The following is a 23940-nucleotide window of genomic DNA, read 5'->3' on the forward strand; positions in this document are numbered from 1 at the left end:
GAAGTCAGGGAGCCTAATTCGTCCAGCTCCGTTTTTCTTTCTCAGGATTGCTTTGGCTATTCAGGGTCTTTTGTGTTTCCATACAAATTGTGAAATTTTTTGTTCTAATTCTGTGAAAAATGCCATTGGTAATTTGATAGGGATTGTATTGCATCTGTAAATTGTTTTGGGTAGTATAGTCATTTTCACAATATTGATTCTTCCAATCCAAGAACGTGGTATATATCTCTCCATCTGTTTGTCATCTTTGATTTCTTTCATGAGCGTCTTATAGTTTTCTGAGTACAGGTCTTTTGCCTCCTTAGGTAGGTTTATTCCTAGATATTTTATTCTTTTTGATGTCATGGTAAATAGGATTGTTTCCTTAATATCTCTTTCTGATCTTTCATTGTTAGTGTATAGGAATGCAAGAGATTTCTGTGTATCAATTTTGCATCCTGCAACTTTACCAAATTCATTGATGAGCTCTAGTAGTTTTCTGGTAGCGTCTTTAGGATTTTCTATGTATAGTATCATGTCATCTGCAAACAGTGACATTTTTACTTCTTTTCCAATTTGGATTCCTTTTATTTCTTTTTCTTCTCTGATTGCCATGGCTAGAACTTCCAAAACTATGTTGAATAAAAGTGGTGGGAGTGGACATCCTTGTTTTTTTTTTCCTGATCTTAGAGGAGATGCTTTCAGTTTTTCACTGTTGAGAATGATGTTAGCTGTGGGTTTGTCATATATAGCCTTTATTATGTTGAGGTAGGTTCCCTCTATATACACTTTCTGGAGAGCTTTTATGATAAATGGGGGTTGAGTTTTGTCAAAAGCTTTCTCTGCATCTATTGAGATGATCAGATGGTTTTTATCCTTCAATTTGTTAATATGGTGTATCACATTGATTGATTTGCATATATTGAAGAATTCTTGCATCCCTGGGATAAATCCCACTTGATCATAGTGTATGATCCTTTTAATGTGTTGTTGGATTCTGTTTGCTAGTATTTTGTTGAGGATTTTTGCTTCTATGTTCATCAGTGACATTGGCCTGTAATTTTCTTTTCTTGTGCTATCTTTGTCTGGTTTTGGTATCAGGGTGATAGTAGCCTCGTAGAAGGAGCATGGGAGTGTTCCTTCTTCTGCAGTTTTTTGGAAGAGTTTCAGAAGGATAGGTATTAACTCTTCTGTAAATGTTTGATAGAATTCACCTGTGAAGCCATCTGGTCCTGGACTTGGTTTGATGTAAGTTTTTAAATCACTTTTTCAATTTTAGTACTTGTGATTGGTCTGTTCATATTTTCTATTTCTTCCTGGTTCGGTCTTGGAAGGTTGTACCTTTCTAAAAATTTGTCCATATTTTCTAGGTTGTCCATTTTATTGGCATAGAGTTGCTCATAGTAGTCTCTTTTGATCCTTTGTATTTCTGTTGTGTCCGTTGTTACTTCTCTTTTTCATTTCTAATTTTATTGATTTGAGCCCTCTCCCTTCTTTTCTTGATGAGTCTGGCTAAAGGTTTATCCATTTGTTTATCTTTTCACAGAACCAGCTTTTAGTTTCATTGATATTTTCCGTTGTTTTCTTCATCTCTATTCATTTATTTCTGCTCTGATCTTTATGATTTCTTTCCTTCTACTAACTTTGGGTTTTGCTTGTTCTTCTTTCTCTAGTTGCTTTAGGTGTAAGGTTAGGTTGTTTATTTGAGAATTTTCTTGTTTCCTGAGGTAAGATTGTATTGCTATAAACTTCCCTGTTAGAACTGCTTTTGGTGTGTCCCATAGCTTTTGGATCATTGTGTTTTTGTTGTCATTTGTCTCTAGGTATTATTTGATTTCCTCTTTGATTTCTTCAGTGATCCATTGGTTGTTCAGTAACATATTGTTTAGCCTCCATCTGTTTGTTTTTTCCCTGTAATTTATTTCTAATCTCATAGTGTTGTGGTCATATCATACTTGATATGATTTCAGTTTTCTTAGATTTACCAAGGTTTGATTTGTGGCCCAAGATGTAATCTATCCTGGAGGATGTTCCATGTGCACTTGAGAAGAAAGTTTATTCTGCTGCTTTTGGATGGAATGCCCTATAAATATCGATTCAGTCCGTCTGGTCTAATATGTCATTTAAGGCTTATATTTCCTTATTATTTTCTGTTTGGATGATCTGTCCATTGGTGTAAGTGGGGTGTGAATGTCCCCCACTATTACTGTGTTACTGTTGATTTCCCCTTTTATGGCTGTTAGCATTTGCCTTATGTATTGAGGTGCTCCTATGTTGGGTGCATATATATTTACAACTTATATCTTCTTCTTGGATTGATCCTTTGATCATTGTGTAGTGTCCTTCCTTGTCTCTTGTAACAGTCTTTATCTTAAAGTCTATTTTGTCTGATAATTGTATTTATACTCCAGTTTTCTTTTGATTTCCAGTTGCATGGAATATCTTTATCCATCCCCTCACCTTCGGTCTGTATGTGTCCCTAGGTCTGAAGTGGGTCTCTTGTAGACAGCATATATATGGGTCTTGTTTTTGTATCTATTCACCTAGTGTTTTTTGATTGGAGCGTTTAATCCATTTACATTTAAGGTGATTATCGATATGTATGTTCCTATTGCCATTTTCTTGTTTTGGATTTGTTTTTGTAGGTCTTTTTTCTTCCCTTTCTCTTTTTTTCTTCTCTCTTGTGATTTGATGACTATCTTTAGTGCTGTGTTTGGTTGCTTTTTCTTTTTTGTGTGTGTATCTATTGTAGTTTTTTGGTTTGCATTTCCTGCCTAGAGAACTTCCTTTAGCATTTGTTGTAAAGCTGTTTGGTGGCACCGAATTCTCTTAAATTTTGCTTGTCTGTAAAGCTTTCTATTTTTCTGTCGCATCTGAATGAGAGCCCTCCTGGATAGAGTATTCTTGGTTGTAGGTTTTTCCCCTTTCATCACTTGAAATATATCGTGCCATTCCCTTCTGTCCTGCAGAGTTTCTGCTGAAAAATCAACTGATAACCTTATGGGGATTCCCTTGTATGTTGTTTGTTGCTTTTCCCTTGTTGCTTTTAATATTTTTTCTTTGTATTTAATTTTTGTCAGTTTGATTAATATGTGTTTCGGCCTCCTCTTTGGTTGTATCCTGGATGGGACTCTCTGCACCCCCTGGGCTTGGGTGACTTCTTTCCTTTCCCGTGTTAGAGAAGTTTTAGGGTATAATCTCTTCAAATAGAAGAGATTTCTATTTGAAATCTGTTTGCAATCTCCTCAGGCCCTTTCTCTTTCTCTTCTTCTTCTGGGATCCATCTAATGCAAATGTTGGTGTGTTTAATGTTGTCCCAGAGGTCTCTGAGACTGTTCTCATTTCTTTTTTCTTTTTCTAACGTTCATTTATTTATTTGGCTGCACCAGGTCTTAGTTGTGGCATGTAGGATCTTCAATGCTGCATGTAGGATCTTTAGTTGCAGCATGTGGGATCTTTAGTTGTGGCATGTGGGATTTTTTAGTTGTGGCATGTGGGATCTTTAGTTGTGGCATGTGGGATCTTTTTTTAAAAAATTAATTATTTATTTGGCTGTGTTGGGTCTTCGTTGCTGCACGCGGGCTTTCTCTAGTTCCAGCAAGCAGGGGCTACTCTTCATTGCGGTACGTGGGCTTCTCATTGTGGTGGCCTCTCTAGTTGTGGAGCACGGGCTCTAGGCGCATGGGCTTCAGTAGTTGTGGCACACAGGCTCAGTATTTGTGGCTCATGGACTCTAGAGCACAGGCTCAGTAGTTGTGGCACACGGGCTTAGTTGCTCCGTGGCATGTGGGATCTTCCTGGACCAGGGCTCGAACCCATGTCCCCTGCATTGGCAGGTGGATTCTTAACCACTGCGCCACCAGGGAAGTCCTGCATGTGGGATCTTCAGTTGCAGCATTTGGGATCTTTAGTTGCAGCATGCGGTATCTTTTTTAGTTGCAGCATGTGAGATCTTTAGTTGCAGCATGCGGGCTCTTAGTTGCGGCATGCATGTGGGATGTAGTTCCCCGACCAGGGATTGGACCCAGGCCCCTGCATTGGGAGCGTGGAGTCTTAACCACTGGACCATGAGGGAAGTCCCTGACTGTCCTGATTTCTTTTCATTCTTTTTTCTTTTCCATGGCAGTGATTTCCACCACTCTGTCTTCCAACTCACTTATCCGTTCTTCTGCCTCCGTTATTCTGCTATTGATTCCTTCTTGTGTATTTTTCACTTCAGTTATTGTGGTGTTTATCTCTTTTTGTTTATTGTTGTTCTTTAAATCTTCTCTTTGTTAAACATTTCTTGTATCTTCTCGGTCTGTGCCTCCATTCCTTTTCCAAGGTTTTGGATCATTTTTACTATCGTTATTTTGAATTATTTTTCAGGTAGATTGCCTGTCTCCTCTTCATTTAGTTGTCCTTGTGGGTTTTCTATCTTGTTCCTTCATCTGCATCATATTTCTCTGTTGTCTCATTTTGTCTAACTTTCTGTGTTTGCGGTCTCCTTTCCACAGGCTGCAGGATCACAGTTCCTCTTGCTTCTGGTGTCTGCCCCCTGGTGGGTGAGGTTGGTCCAGGGGCTTATGCAGGCTTCCTGGTGGGAGGGACTGGTGACTGCCCTCTGGTGGGTGGAGCTGGGTCTTGTCCCTCTGGTGGGCAGGGCTGTGCCAAGGGGTGTGTTTTGAGGTGGCTGTGAGCTCAGTAGGACTTTAGGCAGCCTGTCTGCTGATGGGTGGGGCTGTGTTCCTATGTGCTGGTTGTTTGGCCTGAGGCATCCCAGCACTGGATCCTGCAGGCTGTTGGGTGGGGCCAGGTCTTGCTGCCAACAGAGGGACCTCCGGGAGAGCTCACGCTGATCAGTATTCCTTGGGGAATATTGATCCTTCCCCCCACAAGTGTCCTTGTCCCCCACAGTGATCTACAGCCAACCCCTGCCTCCCCAGGAGACCCTCCAAGATCCCTAGGTAGGTCTAGCCCAGGTTCCTAGGGAGGTACTGCTTTGTGCTGGGTCCCAGTGCACTCTTGTATGCACCCTCCCAGAGTGTTTCCCCCAGCCCTGTGGAGCTCCTGCTCTCAAGCCCCGCTGACCTTCAGGGCTGAGTGCTCTGGGGGTTCTTCCTCCCAAAGCCAGACCCTCAGACTGTCTCGAAGGGCTATTTTTACGTCCCTATATAGCCTGTGTGATTTTAATATTTTTTAGTGCAAGGGCTGTTTTTCGTGTGGGTGTCTGCCACCTCTTTCCTCAGTGTATGCTGGCCGTTATCCCCTTTATAGGAGGTTTGACTGGTGGTGTGACCAGAGCCTGCACTGGGTATTGAGCAGGGCCTCCCCTTTGGTCTGTGGTTGTCACCGCCCTGTCAGGGGCGGAGTCTGCTTCCTGGTTGTTGTTGTAGAGGCCCCCAGATCTGTTTTGTTTCTGATCTGCGGTGCAAGGTAGGCAGGATTGGAGCAGTCCCACTGGGAGAGAAGCCCCTGAGTATTCCTCCTCTGGAGATGTTCACCTGTGAGCTGCTCTGTTGTGTCACCTTTCACCTGTTGTGTGGGCTCACAGATTACACTGTTGTTGGTACTGCTTTCAGCTCCACCTTAACCGTGGGTATGTTGGCAGTTGGCCCTGGTGTCTCTCAGGTATTGTTTTCCCCAGGCCACCAGCATAGATCCACTGAAGTCATGTCCCAGGACTGCAGTAATCATGCATCTGACCCCTCTGTGGGCACTATGGGGGCAGGTCAGACTCTGGCCTGGCCCAACCCCTGTGTGTATGTGCCCACAAAGTCCACCGCTGCTCAAACTAGACCCATCTCAGTGGTGGGAGCACTCATTGTCTGTTTGGATGTTCTGCAGCTCTGAGTTTACAAAGCCGGTCACAGGGGTGTAAACCTGCTTCACACAGCCGCGAGGAGAGATTTCAGCTCTTCTTCCTTTGTTGCATGGCCCCGGGGCTCAGCTGTGACTTCAGCCCCACCTCTGCATGTGGGTCACCCACCAGTGTCTGCTCCTGAGGCTGCCCCGGAGCACAGGTGCCCTCCCAGGCGGGAGGGGGCAGAGGCTGCGAGTGACCGGGACACACGGGCCTACTCTAGCGGGAGCCCCTCCTAATAGCTACTGTATTTCTGACTATGCTTGCTCTTGCTATGTGTTCCCTCCCAAGACAGGAGCCCAAATTTCCTGTGTGCTCTGCTCTGAGTGGCCCTTCCTTGAGAAAGGATCCAGTTGGGGGTGATGGACACATAGGTGTGTGGCCAGAAGCCTCAGTCCCTGCTCTGGGACAGGAGAGGAGGACCCCACGTGCAAGAGCAGAAGGGACCACAGAGTGGGGTGGGGTGGCCAGCAGAGATGCCAAGCAGAGGTCTTAACGGGTAGTCCTGCCATCATCCCCATTTGACAGCTGAGGAAATCGAGGTTGGTTAGACTTGTCTAGGAACAAGGAGCTGGCTCATTGCAGGGCTGGGATTTGAACCCAAGGGGGCTCTAAATTCCTGTCCAGGAAGACCCACTTGGGGAACCTGTCTCCTCCCACTTGGCACTGAGCCTGGAGACCCTCCCCAAGGTGCTCATGGCCTGGCGGGGGTGGGCTCTGCTAGGGACTGGGTGGGAAAGGAAGGGCCTCTGTGGGGGGGGGGTCCCCAGGATCCACAGGGCTCAGTGTACAGAGGAGCAGGGAGAGACGTGGTCAGAGAGACCTGGCCCCAGGCAGAGTCCCAGGGTAGGGAAGAGGCTGGGTGGTCCTGCACAACCCCTGGGGGCTCTGCCCATTCTCCGAGGGGGTTTTGGGCCTCCACCTCAAAGCCCATCCTCACATTATGACCCGTTAGATGGTGGCCATGCTTCTGTCTGCAGACCCAGCCCTGGGGCTGCAGCCTCTTTATTATGCCTTTATAAAAAGAGCTGATTTCAAAACTCAGCTTCTTTGCACTAAAAAACAAGGTTATTTAGAAGATGACAAAATAGATGCGCCATTTAGAAAAGTTACCAAATAGATGACAGATGCGCAGAGCGGCAAGCGGAAGTCTCCTCCCTCTCCTGCTCCCTTGCAGTAAAGCCTGTAATGAGTGTGGCCACCGGTGGCCACATGTTTGCCGTGCCTTTATTTACATGTCATGTACACGCCTGTTTATGTCGTTTAAAAGTGACTGGTGCGGGATCCTGTGCAGCTGGGGAGTCCAGAGGTGGGGTCCTTGGCCCAGCTGCTGGTAGAGGGGTCACTGCCCCAGGCTGAAGGGCTGGGCCTCACGTGGCTGCCCCTTCCTTCCCGTGGCCTCCTGGGCGGTGCACGGGCATGGTGTAGGCGGGACGCAGTCTCTGGAGGACCGAGACCCCCCACGGGTGGGGAGCCCTGGGGGAGGAGCAGCGTGATGAGGGACATGCCGCCCAGTGGCTGTGCAGGACACATGGGCTGGGGCCTCACCCCCGGGGTAGGTGACTGTACCCTGAGCGCACGCCCCTCCCCTGTCGAGGGGGACAATGAGTGCCGTCTGAGGCTCCCTAGGAAGCTGTGGGCCGGTGCCCAGTGTAGAGCTCGGCCCCCTGGCTTCCTGCTAGGCTCACCTGTCCCCCCACGGGGGGCTGCAGAGTTGGGGGGCTGAGTCCCCAGGCTGGCTCCCCACTGGCTAGCCCTGGGGCAGGTGTCCCTGCAGGCGGCCTTGCCCTGTGGAGGATCTGGTAGGGGCTCTGTGAGTTAGTGGGGTGTCAGTGTGCTCCCCCCATAGCACCTTCTGACCAGAGCAGCCTGCTCTCTCCACGGTGGGAGAGGCCAGAGGCTCTGAAAATGCCATTTCTGATGACCAAGAAGCTTGGGGTCAGGATATCCAACTGGCCAAGGTTACACTCTCGGGTCAACTTTTGAACCTGGAACTGTGTAATCTCAGGAAAGTCGCCCTGCAGCGCATGGCCCTCAGCTGAAGTGCTGGGGGTCGTGTCCCCTCGGGTCCCAGTGACAGCACAGTAGAGCAGCTGCCAGTGCTGAGGCACCCAGGGAGCCCACCTTCCTTATTTCCTCCCACAAAAGGCTACTGAGCACGGCCATGGGACGGGTTCGAGCCAGACAGGAAGACGTGAAGGCAGGTGGTCAGCCACTTGTGGCCTCGTGGGTCAGCAGTCTAGCGATTAACCCAGGGGGGCTTCCTAGGGGTAGTGACACCCGGGCTGGACTTGGAAATCCTGATTTCCTCGGTTGAGTTCCTTCTTGCTGAGACTGTTTCACTATGTGAAAAGTAAAGGTTTGCTCAAGTCAGTGGTTCTTTAACTTGAGCGGCAAAGAGGACCCACCCCAGGGTTCTGACACAGTGGGGCCTGAGACTGTGCGTTCTAACGTGGGCTGAGGGGAGTGTTCTGTGAGTCTGAACCCAACCTGACACGAGGGCAGCACGGAGCCTGGGGGCCACAGACGTTGCAATCCAGGTCTGTCCCCGGGGACTTCCCTTGAGCGCTTGCCCTCCTTGCAAAGGATTTTCTGAGAATCCAAAGGTGACCTCCAGGCGTTTGGCAGAGAAGCCAGCGTCGTTTGGGCCGGGCCCCTTTTGCCCTGGTGTGAGGCTCAGCTGATGTGCTGGGGTGGGAGTTGGCTCTCCTTGTAAAGCCCTTGGAGGGGCCCCTCATGGCTGCTGTTTGCTCCGCCCAGTGGGGAGACTTGTGGCCAGAAGGGCTCAGAGGCCAACCCTGGTCCGGGCAAGAGAGCAGGCCAGGGCTGGTTGGAGGCGTCATCAACGGCAAGCTCAGCGCTGGGGGCTCTTTCTGCCCCCTGAGGCGTGGGGAGCAGCCCCGGCTCGGAGAGGGAGGCCAGCGCGGCGGCCTGGGGAGCTAGGGGTGGGGCAGCGGTGCCTGCCTGCCAGTGACCAGAGAGGGTGACACCTGGCCACGGTCCCCGCCAAGGCAGGAAGGGCCAGCTCCTCCCCCCGGACTTCAGCCTCCCTGCCCTCCAAGGGTGGGACTAGCCCAGCAGGCGGGGCAGGCCACCCCTGGCCAGCAGGAGGGGGAGTGCACCCACGGCACTAGCTTCTGAGGCCTCGGGCCGGCAGGTGTGCGTCACGCTGATGCCTCAGAGCCCCCTTCAGACGCGGCCAGCTGCCCCGGGCAGTGAGGAAACTGAGGCCCAGAGGGCTGCAGACTCTCCCGGCCTCATGAGAGCCTGCAGCAAAGCCCGGCTGCAGTGCGAGGTGGGGACCCTCAGCCTCCATCACACTGAGCCCCCAGACTGCTGCCCAGCATCTGTGTCTAACAGGCATTTCAAATCCACGTGTCCAAAAGCAAGTTCCAGGTCTGTCCCCAAACCCCACCCTCCGAGCCCTTCCCCGTGCTGGTCAGTCTCTCAGGCGGAAGACCGTTCTCCACAGCGTCCAGAGTTGACCCTCCTCCCCTCCTCCTCTGCCATCACTTGACCTGAGCAATGTCTCCCAGGGTTTTGTCATGGCAAAACCCACTGATTGGTTTTTAGATCTTTCCCTTGCTGGGTCTCCACACGGCGGCCACGGTGACCTTCACCCTGAGTCAGGTCACTCCTTTGTCCGGAGTCCCGACGCCTCCTGTCTCACATGCTGCACCCTGGGCCCCCAGGTGTGTATTGTCTGGCCAGACCACTCCCCTGCTGATCACCTTCCCCTACACTGGCCTCAGGACCTTGGCACCTGCTGTCCTTTTTGCCTCGAACCTCCCTCTTTTATCCCAGGAAGCTGCACAGCTAACACCATCAGTCTGTCTCAGGGCCCCTCCCCGAGGCCGCCTTGATCACCCCCCGCACACTCAGTGTTCTCCTCCTGGTGCTGTTTTTCTCCATAGTTTCTCTTTTCCCACTGGGATGGAACCCCAGGAGGCAGGGCCTTCTGTGTCCAGATGCCTGGAATGAGGCCTGGTATGCACAGAGCAGGTGCTGAAGAAACATTTATCAGACACATTGATCAGCGGCTTCGGGGCCACTGAGGAGCCTGCCCGCCCGCCTGTGCTGACATCTAATGACCCCACTCCCGGCCCTGCCGGGGCTCAGGCTCTGCACCTGCACGCAGGCTGCAGGCAACCTGGGAGGAGGGCCTGGCGGAGGTGCCTTTGATGCCTCATGGCCTCATTCTTTTCTCCCAGGAAACTATGCCCCAGACGTCCGTGGTCTTCTCCAGCATCCTCGGGCCCAGCTGTAGTGGACAGGTGCAGCCCGGCATGGGGGAGCGAGGAGGTGGGGTCGGCAGCTCCGGGGACCTCGTCTTCCAAGACGGACGTCTCATCTCCGGGTCCCTGGAGGCCCTGATGGAGCACTTGGTCCCCACAGTGGACTATTACCCCGATGTGAGTGCCCCGTGACTGGTGGGATCGACCTGGGCTCCCGGGGAGGCTGCTGCTGGGATGGAGAGGGAGGTCCCCCATCAGTCAGAGCTGGACGGAGAGGCAGGGGAGGCGCAGGGCAGCAGGGAGCCCCGGCCCTACCTCCTGTGCTTTCCTGCTCCCTGCCACCCTGGCCCCCAGCCTAGGAGAGGGGAGCCGGCAGCGACTTCCCTGCTGTCCCCAGGCAGGTAGGAGGCGACCCTGGAGGAGCAGGAGGGGTCTAAGGGGCAAGGCCAGTGCTTCAGGGTCCTGGTGAGGGTCCACCCGTCAGTGTCCTGTCTCTGAGCTGGAAAGTTTGTTTTGTGCATGAACCGCAGTGGCTCAGAATGAAGAGGGTCGGCCCCTCTGTGCCCTCCTGGGCACACGCGTGTGCGGGCAGGACGGGCCTTTGCCAACCCGTATCCTCCCTCTTCATCTCAAGGTGACATTGGCGCGTTCTCGGAAGAGCGAGAAAGAGTTCCCTTGTCACTTGTGGCTTCCCTTCCGCCTCCAGTAGATGACGTCTCATAGTGGCAGTGGGGCTGTTACCTGCTCCCCTATGGGTGCCCCCTCCCTCCTGAGGGCAGGGCCCTGCGCATGGCCTCCGGGCGACAGATGGGGCTGCGAGGGAGGGTGGGGAGGAATTGCCCCCTTTACCCTCCAGCTGGGTTTCCGGGACTCCTGGCCGCCCCCCCCCCCACCCCCACCAGACATATCAGGCCTCCTCCCTCCCTCCTGGGGCTCTGTCCACTCCTCTGTCTGTCCTTCCATCCACCCCGGAAATCCTCTCAGGGCCTGGCTGGGGCTGGTGGTGCCGATGTGGCAGCTGAGGTCCAGGCGGCAGAGCCGGGGAGAGGGGACCCCAGGCCCTGAAGATGTCTGGAGCAGGGCCGCGGTCCCCCAGGGGCTGGGACCTCCAACCCCAGTGCTGGTCTGTGCGACAGTGGCCTTGTGTGGCGGGGGGAGGGGCCTCCCCTTCTTCAGGCCTGTCCCCGGGGAGCCTCAGCCAGCTCACCCAGTGTTGTCCCCAGAGTACTGTGCCCTGGGGTCCCAGCCGGCTTCCCAGGAGAGAGCCAAGGGGCGGTGGAGGTCGAACGGGGGTCCAGCTAGGCATCAGCCCGGCTGCCGAGCACCTGGGCTCCCCGCCTTTCCCTCACGGCCCGTGCCCTGCAGACTTGGGCGGCTGGGGACACGGCGCTCCGTCTGTCTCCCTGCTCCTCCTGCCTTGGGCTCTCCTCTGCCCCTGGCTGAGAGCTCCAAGGTGTAACAGGTGCAGCCTTCCTTCACGCTCTGAGCCTTCTGCTCAGGAGGGGCCCCTGAAGGTCCCACCACTGACGGGCCGGGCCCCTGGAGCACCCGTGCTGCACAGCCCAGGGACACCCTGCTGCTCCAGGGAGAGCCTCCCCAGCGGCCTCTGAGGGCTGCATCGGGGCAGGGAGGGCCTGAGGGCCGAGTCCCGATCTGGGAGGCTGCGTTAGGCTGGAGCACAGAAGACCTGCTCCTTTGGGCCTGGAGTGGAGGCCGAGAGTCCTGGGCCCCCCGCCTGCAGCAGCCATGTGGCAGTAGATCACTGTCTGAGTCGAGTCTCCGGGAGACCCCAGGCAGCCTCCCCGCCGCCAGGTCCGCCCTGTCTGCAGGCAGGGGCCTGGTAAATCCCACGTCAGCCAAAAGCTTCCAAGAGCCCTGGGCTCTGCTCCCTGCCGCCTTTCAGCCCAGACCAGGTGCACCCCTCAGCCTGCACCGCGACCAGGTGACGAGGACGTGCGGCCTTGGGACTGCGGGGCCCTGGTGTGGCAGGTGGGGACGGGGCCCACAGCTGGCTAGTGACCACACAGCGGCTTGCAGCAGCTCCCGATGTGGGGTCCTGGGGCCAAGGAGGCCCCCACCGCGCCCCAGCCAGGCCCTGCCCCACTGAGCAGTGAGGATCTGTCACAGAGCAGGCTGGGCGCCTGGCCCGGGGAGCACCGTGGGCCAGGCCACAGGCCCACACAGGCCCGGAGACACCGCCAACATCCAGGTCCGGGTTTAGCTCCCGGCGTGGGGTAGGGGAGCATCCCAGCTGAGTAAAACCACTGGGACCACTTGTCAGGGATACCTCTGAGAGCTGCTGCAAAGTGGGGTTTGATCTGTGCCTTGCACGGTGGGCAGGATTTGGGAGCAGTGAGAGAGGAGGAAGGGCATTCGAGGTGAGGTAACCACGCAGAAGGTGACGCTGGGCCCAGGAGGCGGGGACCAGGCGGAGGAGCAGGCCGCGGCTATACCTGGGGGCCATGCCGGGCCCGACTCACTCTTCACCCTCTGTCTCTTTCCTTCAGAGGACATACATCTTCACGTTTCTCTTGAGCTCCCGGGTCTTCATCCCCCCTCATGACCTGCTGGCCCGCGTGGGGCAGATCTGCCTGGAGCAGAGGCAGCAGCTGGAGGCCGGATCTGATAAGGTAAAGGTGAACCCCCGGGCTGCTGCCCGTCTCCGTGCCCCTGGCTTCCCCGCTGGCTCACGCTTGGGAGAGAATGCTGCTCAGGACGGGGCCTGGCTGAGCCCGGCCCGGGCCTCTCCCTGCTGGGGGCAGGTCTGCTTGTCTGGCCTCCTGACATCCCTGGAGCAGGCCTCCCGGGGGTCTGCAGGGGCGCCCACCTCCCAGGGCGCTGGATGGAACTGTGGCTAGAGGAGGAGGGTGGCGGCTGCTGGACTGGCCCCCTGGGCCCGCCCGGGTCTCTCAGGATGCCCCCACCCGGCCCTCCAGGGCTCCCCGGCAGCATGCAGCACCCTGCATGCTGTGAGCCAGCGGGTGCTCACACCCCCTCCCGGGGAAGGGCCATAGCAGACAGTCCTGCCGGCTCTCCTGCTCAGTGCCAGACACTCCGGAAGGGAGGGTCTGGCTCCAGCTGGTGGAGAAGCAGCCTGGGTCACTGCTCCCTCCAAAGGGGGTGGCGGGCAGCACCCTCAGGCTAGAGTTTTCAGAGACTCAAATAGGGCTGTTTTTCACTGTCATGTCTTCTGATTGAGTCGGGCTTTGGGCAGTCAAGATGGGTAAGAAACCACAGCTCATCCCTGAGGCCCTGGGGCAGGCCCGGGGTCTGGTGCGGAAGCAGGGCTGGTGGGCGTACTGTCAAGGTGCTGGCAGGGCCTGTTCCGGATGACCTTCCCCTCTACCAGGCTGGACCTCCTGCCTCTGGAGGTTTGCAGCAAAGGTCTGTGACATCTGTGCCCTCTTCAGTCTCCTCTCCAGAGGGGCGCGTCCCTGGGTGTGCTGGGCAGGGACAGAGACAGGCACCCATTGCAGCCCGGAGATCAGGAAAGGCTCCTGAAGGCGTGGGTGGGGAGAAGCCAGAACAGGGTGAGTGGGAGATGAAATTCTAGGCTGAGGGTCAGCAGGGGGACAGTAGAAGCCTGAGAGGAGCCTGGGGTGAGCCCTCCCGCCTTCGTCTGTGATGACAGGCAGGGCAGGGCCTCTGAGAAGGGAATGCAGGGCTGTAGTTCCTGCTGAGTGCGGGGTGCAGTGGGCACCTGGGGGGAGTGTCAGCTGGGTGGAGGCAGCGGAGCAGAGGTGGGTGGAGGGGGGCAGGTAGGTGTAGGTGTGGGGAGTTGGGTCATGAAGGAGGTGGGCCCCGAGGGTAGTCAGGGCCGGAACGGTCCAGGGTGACCAGGCAGGCACAGGGATCTGGTCAGGGCCAGGCAGGAGCCAAAGCGGGCATAGGAATGGTTTAGCGTACGTGAGCCAGTGCGGGGCTGGGCCTGGAGGACTGGCCGGGAGAGCACGGCCAGGCATCCCGCACCCCCTCCTTGGACTGTATGTGCATGTGGACCTGGGCCAGTGGGAACTGGGGAGAGGATGCCTGGTGTGTCTGCGGCCCTTCCCAGCACTTGCCAACCTGCTTTTTACCGAGAGAAGGTGGCTGGGGTCTCTTGCTTAACGTTAATGATTTTGCTTGGTTTTCATCGTGTCCTTTTTTATGGGTAACTTCTAATTACAGCAAATGAAACTAATTTTCTGTGTCACGGTAGCGATAGGACAGGTTCTTTGAAAATGAATTTAAGTGAAAAAGAGAGCTGGCTTAAGGGGAATGTGAAGCAACGCAGGAAGGACAAAACCGCAGGTGGACAGGGTGAAGGATGTCCTTACCCAGCAGCTCTCACCCCAGCGTCGGGGCAGAGGACACAGGTCCTGTGGGGGAATGGGTCAGAGGTGTTGCAGAACTGGGGGTGCTTGTACCGCTTGTCATCTTGTCGCCCACTCTGGAGGGTCAGGCCTTGCTTTATCCCCCGACCCCCCCACCCTCCCCAGGCCAGGCTGAAGTCCTTCTCAGCCAAGATCGTGCAGCTACTGAAGGAGTGGACAGAGGCCTTCCCCTACGACTTCCAGGACGAGAAGGCCATGGCCGAACTGAAAGCCATCACCCACCGGGTCACACAGTGTGACGAGGTGAGGTCCTCCTCGGAGCCTGGCAGAGTTCCTTGTCTGAGGGAGGGGTGGGTCTTCAGGGACAGCTCTGTATGTGGTCCCCTTTGCTGTCACTCTCCCAAGAGGACTGCTGGGTGGCTCCATTTGCCCCTCAGCCCCATGAGGGCCGCTCAGCTGGCCAGCAACCGGCCAGACTTGCCCTTGGCATCCTGCGCACGCGGGAGACCCTGTGGCCCGAGTGGGGTGATCCCAGGCCCCACCTTCTCCCGCTCTTTGGGTGGGTGGAGTGGGGGCCTAGCGAGAGGCCTTGTCCGTCTTTCCTGGCTCCCAGCTCCTGCTTGGTCTGCAGTGTTGAGACGGGCCCTCCAGAGAGGTTGGTCCTGCCGCCGGCCCCCATTGCGGGAGCCTGGGCTCCGTGTGCTCAGCACTTTCTGCCTTCCTGAGGGCTCAAAGCCCAGGGAGAGCGGGGCAGAGCCAGGGCTGCTCCCACCCAGGGAAGGAAGGCTCCTAGTCCTGGAGGAAGCCCTTCCGGAGTCCCTCGTCCCTACCGTGGGCCCCCCCTACGGTGGAAAAGCCACGAGAAGTAGCTCAGCTGGCCGCCACCCAGAAAGCCATGCTTTTCATACCCAGAAGCCTAGCCCTGGCTTTCAGCTCCCTTCTCCTCAGGACGGCTGTGGAGTCACCCTCCCCTGCAGCCCTCGGCAGAGCCCACACTGTGCCCTACTCTGCCGTCAGAGGCCCAAGTGCTCATGGCAGGTCTGGGTAGGGGACGTGGGCTCAAAGTTAGACGCGTCCCTGGAGATGAGATGGGTTCCTCCGGCGCGGTGCAGGTCTTGCTGCCAGCCCAGGCCAGCACCTTCTCCACCCCCGCCCCTCCCAGGAGAATGGCACGGTGAAGAAGGCCATCGCCCAAATGACGCAGAGCCTGCTGCTGTCCCTGGCTGCCCGGAGCCAGCTTCAGGAGCTGCGTGAGAAGCTCCGCTCACCGGCCATGGACAAAGGGCCCATCCTCAAGGCCAAGCCGCCAGCCGCGCAGAAGGACATCCTGGGCGTGTGCTGTGACCCCCTGGTGTTGGCCCAGCAGCTGACTCACATCGAGCTGGTTAGTGCTGCAGTGCGCCCTTCCCAGAATGGGCTGGGGCGTGTTCACTGATGCTCACGCTGGCACCTTCCCAACATGACACCACAGGGCCTTCCCCTGCCGGCCGGACCGGCGTGTCGGGAAGCCCGCTTGGCAGCCCCAAGCGCTGCCTCTGGCGGCTGTGTGTCCACCTGAGCAGAGGGTTTCTTGGTACCTGGGTCCCCAGGATCACGGCAGCCCCATGTTAACGGGAGGGGCTGGGGCGATGGGGACTGCAGTGGCCTCAGGATGGAAGAGCAGCTTGGGAAGAGGTGAAGGGTTTCAAGGGGGACGGCTCTCCCCGCCCCGTCCCCTCATCCTGCTTGTGCCCGGGCTGGGCAGGGGCCCTGCACATAGCAGCCGCTGCTGAGGCTCTCGCCTCCCAGGGGAGGGCCTTCCAGACCCTGGGGTACATCTGGGGGGCCTGCCCACTGTCTGGGTGCTCTGATCGAGGAGGGGCCATGGCTGAGGGGCACGCCTGCAGGGAGGTCGTGACTGCTGCTCTGACACGCCCTCCATGCTGCGTGTGGGGCCTGCCTGAGGGTGGCAGGCTTGTCACTCCTCCTGGGCTGTCTCCCCGTTTCATCCAGGAGAGGGTCAGCAGCATCCACCCTGAGGACCTGATGCAGATCGTCAGCCACATGGACTCTCGGGACAAGCATAGGGTGAGGGGCTGCGGCGTGCTCCAGGGTGGCCGGGGGAGGGTGCGGGGGCCTCGCCCAGACGCCTGAGCGCCTCCGGAGTGTCGGGCCTCACAACCTGACGATGCACGTAGGTCTGGCCTTGCAGCGCCTGCCCCACAGCTCAGTGGACAGCCACGCAGGGTGCTGCATGCTGCCGGGGAGCCCTGGAGGGCCAGGTGGGGGCATCCTGGGAGACCCAGGCGGGCCCAGGGGGCCAGTCCAGCAGCCACCCCCCTCCTCCTCTGGCCACAGCTCCTTCTGAGGGCTCTGAGGGTGGGGCTGGGGCGGCAGCTACGGGCAGGGTCCTCGGGCTCCCTGTGACCTGCTGTGTCCCCACAGTGCCGAGGAGACCTGATTAAGACCTACAGCCTGGAGGCCTACGACAACTGGTTCAACTGCCTCAGCATGCTGGTGGCCACCGAGGTGTGCCGGGTAAGTGCCGTGCGGCGCACACAGCAGCAGGGCCGGCCTCATCTCCTCCTGACCCCACCGTGCCGCCTGGGGCTCTGACCCCTGTACCCCGCAGGGGACGGAACTTTGCAAGTGGAGATAGGAAGTTTTTATTGCCAGGGCCTTGGGAGCGCCAACCCCCAACAGTAATGCCTTAAATTACAACAGAGACCCATCCGGGGAGGCAGCCTGTGCCCAGCATGGCCTGTCAGCTCATCTGGGTCTCCCTTGGTCCTCTCAGACTACCCTCCCGCCTCTCTGCCCAGCATCGAAAATGCCACGGCTGCATTTCCTGCCTCTGCAGCCTGCGAGAATCCCTCCACCCCCGGCATGACAGCTCTGAGGGCCCAGGGCAGCTCCCTCCTGGGGAGGCCCCTCCCTAGGCCCAGGGCACTGCCCTTTGGGGGCTGGTGTGGTAGGGGATGACCCCTGGTGGGGACCGCGCTGAGCAGTCTGGCTGCCCTCCAGGTGGTGAAGAAGAAGCATCGGACTCGCATGCTGGAGTTCTTCATCGATGTGGCCCGAGAGTGCTTCAACATCGGGAACTTCAACTCCATGATGGCCATCATCTGTGAGTGTGCGGGCCCCAGGGGCTCCCCCTCCAGCACGGTGTGGCCCATCTCCTCCCGCCCTGACCCTAGCTGTCGCCCCCCCCGCAGCTGGCATGAACCTCAGTCCTGTGGCAAGGCTGAAGAAAACCTGGTCCAAAGTCAAGACGGCCAAGTTTGACGTCTTAGAGGTAGGCACCCTGTCTTGTCCCGAGTCAGCCTGAGGAGGGCTGGGCGTCCCATCACGCTCTGGCCCCTTGCTGAGGGCCTGCTGCCCCGAGTGCCGTCTGATGTTGGGTGTGTCCGCTGACCTGGCCGCGGCGCCCCCAGAAGGCAGGTAGCCCATGCTCTCCTCGGCCCTTGGGCCTTGAGTCAGAACTGGCATCGCCTAAAGCAAAGCTTGGGGGAAAGATCAGCAAGGAGTTTGTCGGCAAAAGCAGGCCGACAGCCCCAGGTTGGGCAGTGCCTACCAAGCAGAGACTGGCCTTTTTCCCGTTCGACTTCCATGGTCTCGGACCGTCTGGGGGGCCCAGGGGCTGAGAGGCGAGTCTACAGCCTTGACCAGATGTATTTGATCAGAGAATCCAGTTTTTGCAAGTGTGTGTCTTGTGGAGCTGGTCAGGTTTGGGAGGTGTCTGTGAAAGCACAAGGGCAAAGGAAGGTTTTGAAAAGAAGGAGGGGAGACCCAGACTTAGCAGGGCAGGGAGGAGGTGTGTGTGAGCTTCAAGATTTCTCTACAGCTTGCCCCGTGACGCCTGGACCCAAAGCCAGAAAGCCCCAGCCCAGTGTTCAGACACGTGCCTCTGGGCTTCCTTCCCCTGTGCTCACTCCTGGAGAGGCGGCCTCTTCTGGTGATGGTACAGGGCCACCCTGAGCTGTTTCCTGTAAAGGGGCCTCCTGAGCAGCTCTGAGGGGTGCAGGGGGAGCAGTGCCCACCATATCCTCCCGTCTGCCCACAGCACCACATGGACCCATCCAGCAACTTCTGCAACTACCGCACAGCCCTGCAGGGGGCCACACAAAGATCCCAGATGGCCAATAGCAGCCGGGAGAAGATCGTCATCCCTGTGTTCAACCTCTTCGTTAAGGACATCTACTTCCTGCACAAAATCCACACCAACCACCTGCCCAATGGACACATTAACTTCAAGGTCAGCTCAGCCCCCTTGTGGTCTGAGGGGAGGGGGCCAGGCTGTCCCAGCACAGGGTAGGGCAGACTTCCTGGCCTTGCTTTAGGACAGGCAGAATCCGTCTGTGCCATGAGAGCTGCCAGGCCGAGGCCCTGTGGCAGAAGGGCCTTTTAGGACTGAAGGCTCCAGGGTGGGTCATGGGTGCCGTGACCTCAAGGTATGAGGGTGGCCCCAGTTCTGGGTGGATGATCTGGTTACAGTGCTAGGAGCCCGAGGGCCCCAGAGTGAGATCCTGGGGTGTTCTGGTTGGTGGGGCTGTGCTGGGTGTGGCTGGGACGCCTGCCTCAGCCTGGAGTGACAGATGAGGGGCTTCTTGGGGGTCATGCACAGCAGAAGCACAGACCTGGCTGCAGCCCGGTGGCTCAGGCGGAGGGCAGGACTGAATGGCCTTGGAGACACCGGCTGGCCCTGTTGTACAGAGTACTTCCACGGCTACGGAGTCAGCTTTGTAGGGCCACCGTCCAGTCTCTCTGGGACCAGGGAAATGATCAGCTGACCAAAGCCAGAGCCTACGTCCCCTGCCCTAACCAGGGTTTTCAAGCTTAAGGTGACAAATGAACATCCAGTTGGTCTTCTGCCCCTTCAGAAATTTTGGGACATCTCCAGACAGATCCATGAGTTCATGACATGGACACAGGTAGAGTGTCCCTTCGAGAAGGACAAGAAGATTCAGAGTTACCTGCTGACGGCTCCCATCTACAGCGAGGAAGGTGAGGTCCACCTCTGCACACTGTAGAGGTCACCCTGACTCGGGCAGGGTGCCCTTCCAGGGTTGTTATTCCCATGCTACGCTGGGGAAGCTCAGCTCACAGGGGTGAGTGCATGAGGGTGGGCCATGGATAAGGACAAGAAAAGATCAGGCTCCCGAGGCCACTTGAGAGAGCCAGTACGTGGTTGGGCCAGTGCTGCAGAACCAGGAAACGTCTGAGTCCCCAGGTAGGTTGCCAGGAACCCCATGCAGCAGAGGCCTGTGGACCAGCCGAGGCCCGAAGTTGCTGCCCCCTTGGTTTAGGAGTTCGTTCCCGGGCCTCGCTCCACCCTGGGAGGGAGAGTTTGAGAAGGGATAACCGGGGTGGGAGGCAGACTGACCGGGTGTGGACATGGCTTCTGCGGGGCTTCTCGTCTCTCAGCTCTCTTCATCGCCTCCTTCGAAAGTGAAGGTCCCGAGAACCACATGGAAAAGGACAGCTGGAAGACCCTCAGGTAGGAGAACTCCAGCAGCAGTCCGGTGAGCCCCCAAGACCAGCCCCATACCAGAGTCTACAAGGAAGGGAAAGGATGGGGTGGGGGTAGGCATGATGGGTCTGCCCTTTTGAAAGGCGGCCGAGGGCACCTCTCCGCAGACCGGGGAGAGGAAGGCATCCCCGGTACAGGCTGAGGACTTGGGGTTTGAACGTCCCTGACCCCTCCCTCAATGGGCGGTTCTAGGCAGCCGGGCCTTCCCCTAGTAGTACAAGCCTGCCCTCTGCTTGCTCAGGGGAAGGGCCTGCCCCCCTGACCACTTCCTCGTTCCCTGCTCACCTTTAGGACCACTCTCCTTAACAGAGCCTGAAGGCACGGATGCAGCCTGCAGACGCTGGGATTAAGCACACCTACGTACTGAGTTTTAATCTTGAGTGATAATGGGCTGAGATGAGGCCTCACTGGTTGGGGTCCATTTTGTACGTAACTTTTATGAAAAAAAAGAAGTAATTATTTCATGCATCAACCTTTGGCACTTAAAGCTTTTTGTTTATGACAGGGCAGGGCCCTGCTTTGGGGAGGGGTGGGGAAAGAGTATCATGGGAGATGGTATCCATGATAACATCTTATTCTAATGAAATGTAGATTTTTATTTTCTACTTTTGATTATTAACAAACATCTTACAAAAAAATACTTAAAAAAACCCAACCAAAACCAACGTGAGCCCTGCCTCCTTTCCAGCCAGTGTCTCTGATGTCGGGGTGAGTGCCTTAGAGGGTTCTGGCAGGCCCGTTCTCGCCTGCAGCCAGTGCCGCTGGAGGCACCGGGGAAGCTCTGCCCTCAAAGCGCAGGCCCACAAGGTTCTGGCAAGAAGGGCTCGGGTGGCCCGGAGGTCTCATTTGCGTACTTCCAGAAGTGAACCTTGAATACGGGCTTTCCAAAGTTTACATTTTCATTTTCCTTTATCAGGGATTTATGGGGGTTGGGGGGAGGGCAGGGGGACACCTGGCAGCATATTTTCTGTTGGAAGATGTCTGGCAAATTGTTCTTCACCTACATTTTAGGAAAAGAGAAAATCTAAAATAACGTAAGGAGGGAGTCATGGAATTGTCCGTTTTCCAGGCTGTAACTTTGACACACTTACTTAGCTGTAATGAAGCGAATACAAAGTATAATTAATTAAGGATGGGGACGTATAAAGCCATCTTGAAACTCAAGTACAAAGTCAAAAGAAGCAACTTACAAATCAGTATCGTCCTTCCCTCTGGGTGGGGGATTGAGCTCCCCTAACGGAGTGTGAAACATGGAAGGTTAGCCAGGCCAGTATCTGCTGGAGCCCACTCACATAAAGCTGCCCAACATTTGGAGGTATTTTCCACACCCGAACTCGAGGAGTACTCTCCATTTTCTGACTTCCCGGCCATGGGACAGTGACAGCCCTGCTCCCTCCAAGGCCAGAAATGGGCAATCCATGCTGACTGACTGTATCTCCCTCATGGCGGGGCTGTCATTCCATCCAAGCAGATTTGGAACTACTCACCGTTTCTCTCCACATGGCTGGCTTCCGCCGGAGCCTCCAGCTGGCAGGCCTGGGTAAGGACAGTTAGTTAGTTGCTAATTCCCAAAACTCCTAGGAGAGCCTGGAGATGTGAAGGCGAGGCCTCAGGGGGAGGTGGCTCCATGATCCGCTGCTCATGTCGCCCTCAGCCCAGGGTGGAGCAAGGATATTTACACTGTATTGTCACAGTGTTTTTGCACTTTCCAGACGTTCTAGATAGTACATATTGTATATTGACAGTACATATTGCTTTGTTTATGTATTTGAGATAAAGAAAGGTTTAAAACTTGAGAATATATATTTGGAATACAATGTTAGAACCTTTTCTGTCCATGTGTTAAGGAGCTTTCACATCAGTGTGCGCTTCACTTGGTCATCAGTTCTAGTACCGACCTGACACAGTGCTACATTTGCTACTTTATTTTCCCAATTTGACACATACCCTATGATGTTTTGGTGTTTCGAGATGAACTCTGCGTATAAAGCTGTACTTTATAACAATAAAGGATGTCAACTGTTGGTGTGACTGGACGTACTTGCATCAATAAAAGAACATGTTGCTCCCCTCGTGTGCCTGTTCTCTGTGCGCGGTTCTGTGTTGGCAGGAGGCTTGGGGATGCCAGGGCCAGGGGGGAGGACGAGACTGCCAGGGCCACCACGGGCCTTTCAGAGATGGAGCAGGGAGCTCTCACCTCCACATTCTGACAAAGGGCTTTTCAAATAAACATTGCAAAACAAAACAAAGCTGTACAAGAGGCATGTTCTCTGCTGCTTTGCTTTCCTCAAAGAAAGATCCAGAAGGATATCACTAGCCCCTTGAATTACATGGTCATGTCAGTTCAGGAAGCCTACCTTAAATGACTCTCAACGTTCCTTTACTGCAGGGACTAACAAGAACCTTCAGTGTCCACGGGTGCTGAGGGTCTCTCCGGGGGCTGGGGACATTGGGGAGTGCCTGCCGACGTCTTTCTGCTGCGCGGTTCTCCTTCCGTTTCAATGCGTCACGCTTAGGAGCACTAAATAAAAGGGATTTGTGGAGGGGCACACGAGAGCTTGTGGCACTGAAGGAAAAGAACTGAGACACTGCTCTTCTCTGGCCTGTCTCCCACTGCCACCCTGTCACCAGTGCCCAGGCTGGATGAGGTCTGCCCACGACAGCTCGCCAGACCTGGCTCTGCTCCTCCAGGGCCAACTCAGCCCGTTCGAGCAGCAGCACCCAGCAGAACACTTTCTGTGCTGAGGGGGTATTCTGTACTGCATCACCCAGTACAGTGCTGCTAGATACACAGAGGGACTGAGCCCTGAAATGTGGCCAGTGCGACTGAAGAACAGAACTTCTAAACTTACATACGTTTAAATAGCTAGTGGACAGAAGGCGAGGCCTGCGGGGCCTCATCACCTGCTGCTGCTCCACGTGCCTTGCGGAGTAACAGCACACAGTAGGTGCTCAGGTGTTTGTGGAGCAAACTAGGACCCCTGTGAGGATGCCTAAGTGACTTCTGGGTAAGTGACAACACTTTTTAGGTCCTTCCATGTAAGGGCCTCCTTACTTTCTTGGTAAAGTTACTTTTGCAAGTTTCTACCTACCTCAGCTGAAGGAGGAGCAGCACATCATCTGGTCTGCATCTTGGATGTGGAGCTGGGAGCAGGACGCGAGCTGGCTTGGCTCGGCACGGCCCTGTCCTTCACCCATGGGTGGTTCCTCCAGGCAGTGCTTCTCAAGGTGTGGGTCCCAGCCTGGCAGCAGCAGCAACACTGGGAACTTGTCTGAGATGTTCTCTGGGCCCCTGTGCAGACCTGCTAAATGGGAAACATGGGAGCGGGGAGCCCAGGCAAGTTGGAGAAGCTCTCCTGGTGGGTAGGGTTCTGCAGAACATGGCTCCTGCCCACCTCTCCCAGGGGCACGCTGCTGCTCGGGCACTAGACTCACATGCTGTGCACGTGCACCTTCTCCAGTACACTTGCCACCCCATTCTCCCACACACGTTCTCTGAGCCTCCTTACATCTTCCTGGTGAGTGGCGCTCGTGCTCCTCCGGCCTTGCCCCACCATCCACACCACACACTGTCGGCATCCGTCTCACGCACTAGGGCCTCAGCTCTTTCTGTGTAGAAGCCTCTTGGCGTGTAGCTGTGTGGCCAGCGACCAGCGCAGTGTGCAGCTCCTAACGCCATGGGATGACCGAGGGTTACCACCTTTCACTTTACACACGTTTCAGGGGCAAACCTGTTAAAAGCATCAGATGTGACAGGAAGATAAGCTAAGAATCTCTACTAAGGCCACAGAGACTTCTGTGACAAAACTAAGATTTTTATACACCTATTACACCTACACATTTGTGAAACGTGTCACGTTCCTCAGGGAGGCAAGACGGGGTAAGTGGAAGAGCAAGGAATCGAGAACTAAACTCTTTGGATTTGAGTCCTAGTTTCCAGTTCCCAGCTGGGTACCCTTGGACAAGTTGTCTGTCTTTTTAAGCCTCCATTTTTCCCATGATTAAAATGGAATTACAATACTCTTGATCTCATGGGTGGTTGTAATGTTATATGGCAGAAAG

At 55.7% G+C, this 23940-nt stretch overlaps 2 protein-coding genes across 17 annotated transcripts in view; one reads left to right on the forward strand and one right to left on the reverse strand.

Moving 5' to 3' along the window:
- Positions 1-21954, forward strand: part of RASGEF1A (RasGEF domain family member 1A) — a 240782-nt gene extending 218828 nt beyond the window's left edge. For 7 of the 8 annotated variants that reach the window (XM_067710956.1, XM_067710957.1, XM_067710959.1 and 4 more), the window contains 12 exons: positions 10033-10233; positions 12564-12686; positions 14535-14672; positions 15532-15753; positions 16362-16436; positions 16794-16886; positions 17373-17475; positions 17564-17643; positions 18412-18603; positions 19229-19352; positions 19773-19845; positions 20170-21954. In XM_067710956.1, the coding sequence (XP_067567057.1) occupies positions 10039-10233; positions 12564-12686; positions 14535-14672; positions 15532-15753; positions 16362-16436; positions 16794-16886; positions 17373-17475; positions 17564-17643; positions 18412-18603; positions 19229-19352; positions 19773-19845; positions 20170-20194 (1443 nt within the window). In that variant the 5' untranslated portion in view covers positions 10033-10038 and the 3' untranslated portion in view covers positions 20195-21954. The remainder of the gene's footprint in view (positions 1-10032; positions 10234-12563; positions 12687-14534; positions 14673-15531; positions 15754-16361; positions 16437-16793; positions 16887-17372; positions 17476-17563; positions 17644-18411; positions 18604-19228; positions 19353-19772; positions 19846-20169) is intronic. The other variant, XM_067710962.1, reaches the window with a different exon arrangement.
- CSGALNACT2 (chondroitin sulfate N-acetylgalactosaminyltransferase 2) overlaps positions 16999-23940 on the reverse strand; it is a 61391-nt gene continuing 54449 nt past the window's right edge. For 5 of the 9 annotated variants that reach the window (XM_067710951.1, XM_067710947.1, XM_067710945.1 and 2 more), the window contains 5 exons: positions 23388-23609; positions 22971-23183; positions 20164-22399; positions 19732-19902; positions 16999-18087 (listed from right to left, as the gene is read on the reverse strand). The gene's annotated coding sequence lies outside the window, so the exon portion shown is untranslated. The remainder of the gene's footprint in view (positions 18088-19731; positions 19903-20163; positions 22400-22970; positions 23184-23387; positions 23610-23940) is intronic. The other 4 variants (XM_067710950.1, XM_067710949.1, XM_067710948.1 and 1 more) reach the window with 3 other exon arrangements.

The sequence above is a fragment of the Pseudorca crassidens genome, chromosome 16, assembly GCF_039906515.1.
Source record: "Pseudorca crassidens isolate mPseCra1 chromosome 16, mPseCra1.hap1, whole genome shotgun sequence".
Lineage (NCBI taxonomy): Eukaryota > Metazoa > Chordata > Mammalia > Artiodactyla > Delphinidae > Pseudorca > Pseudorca crassidens.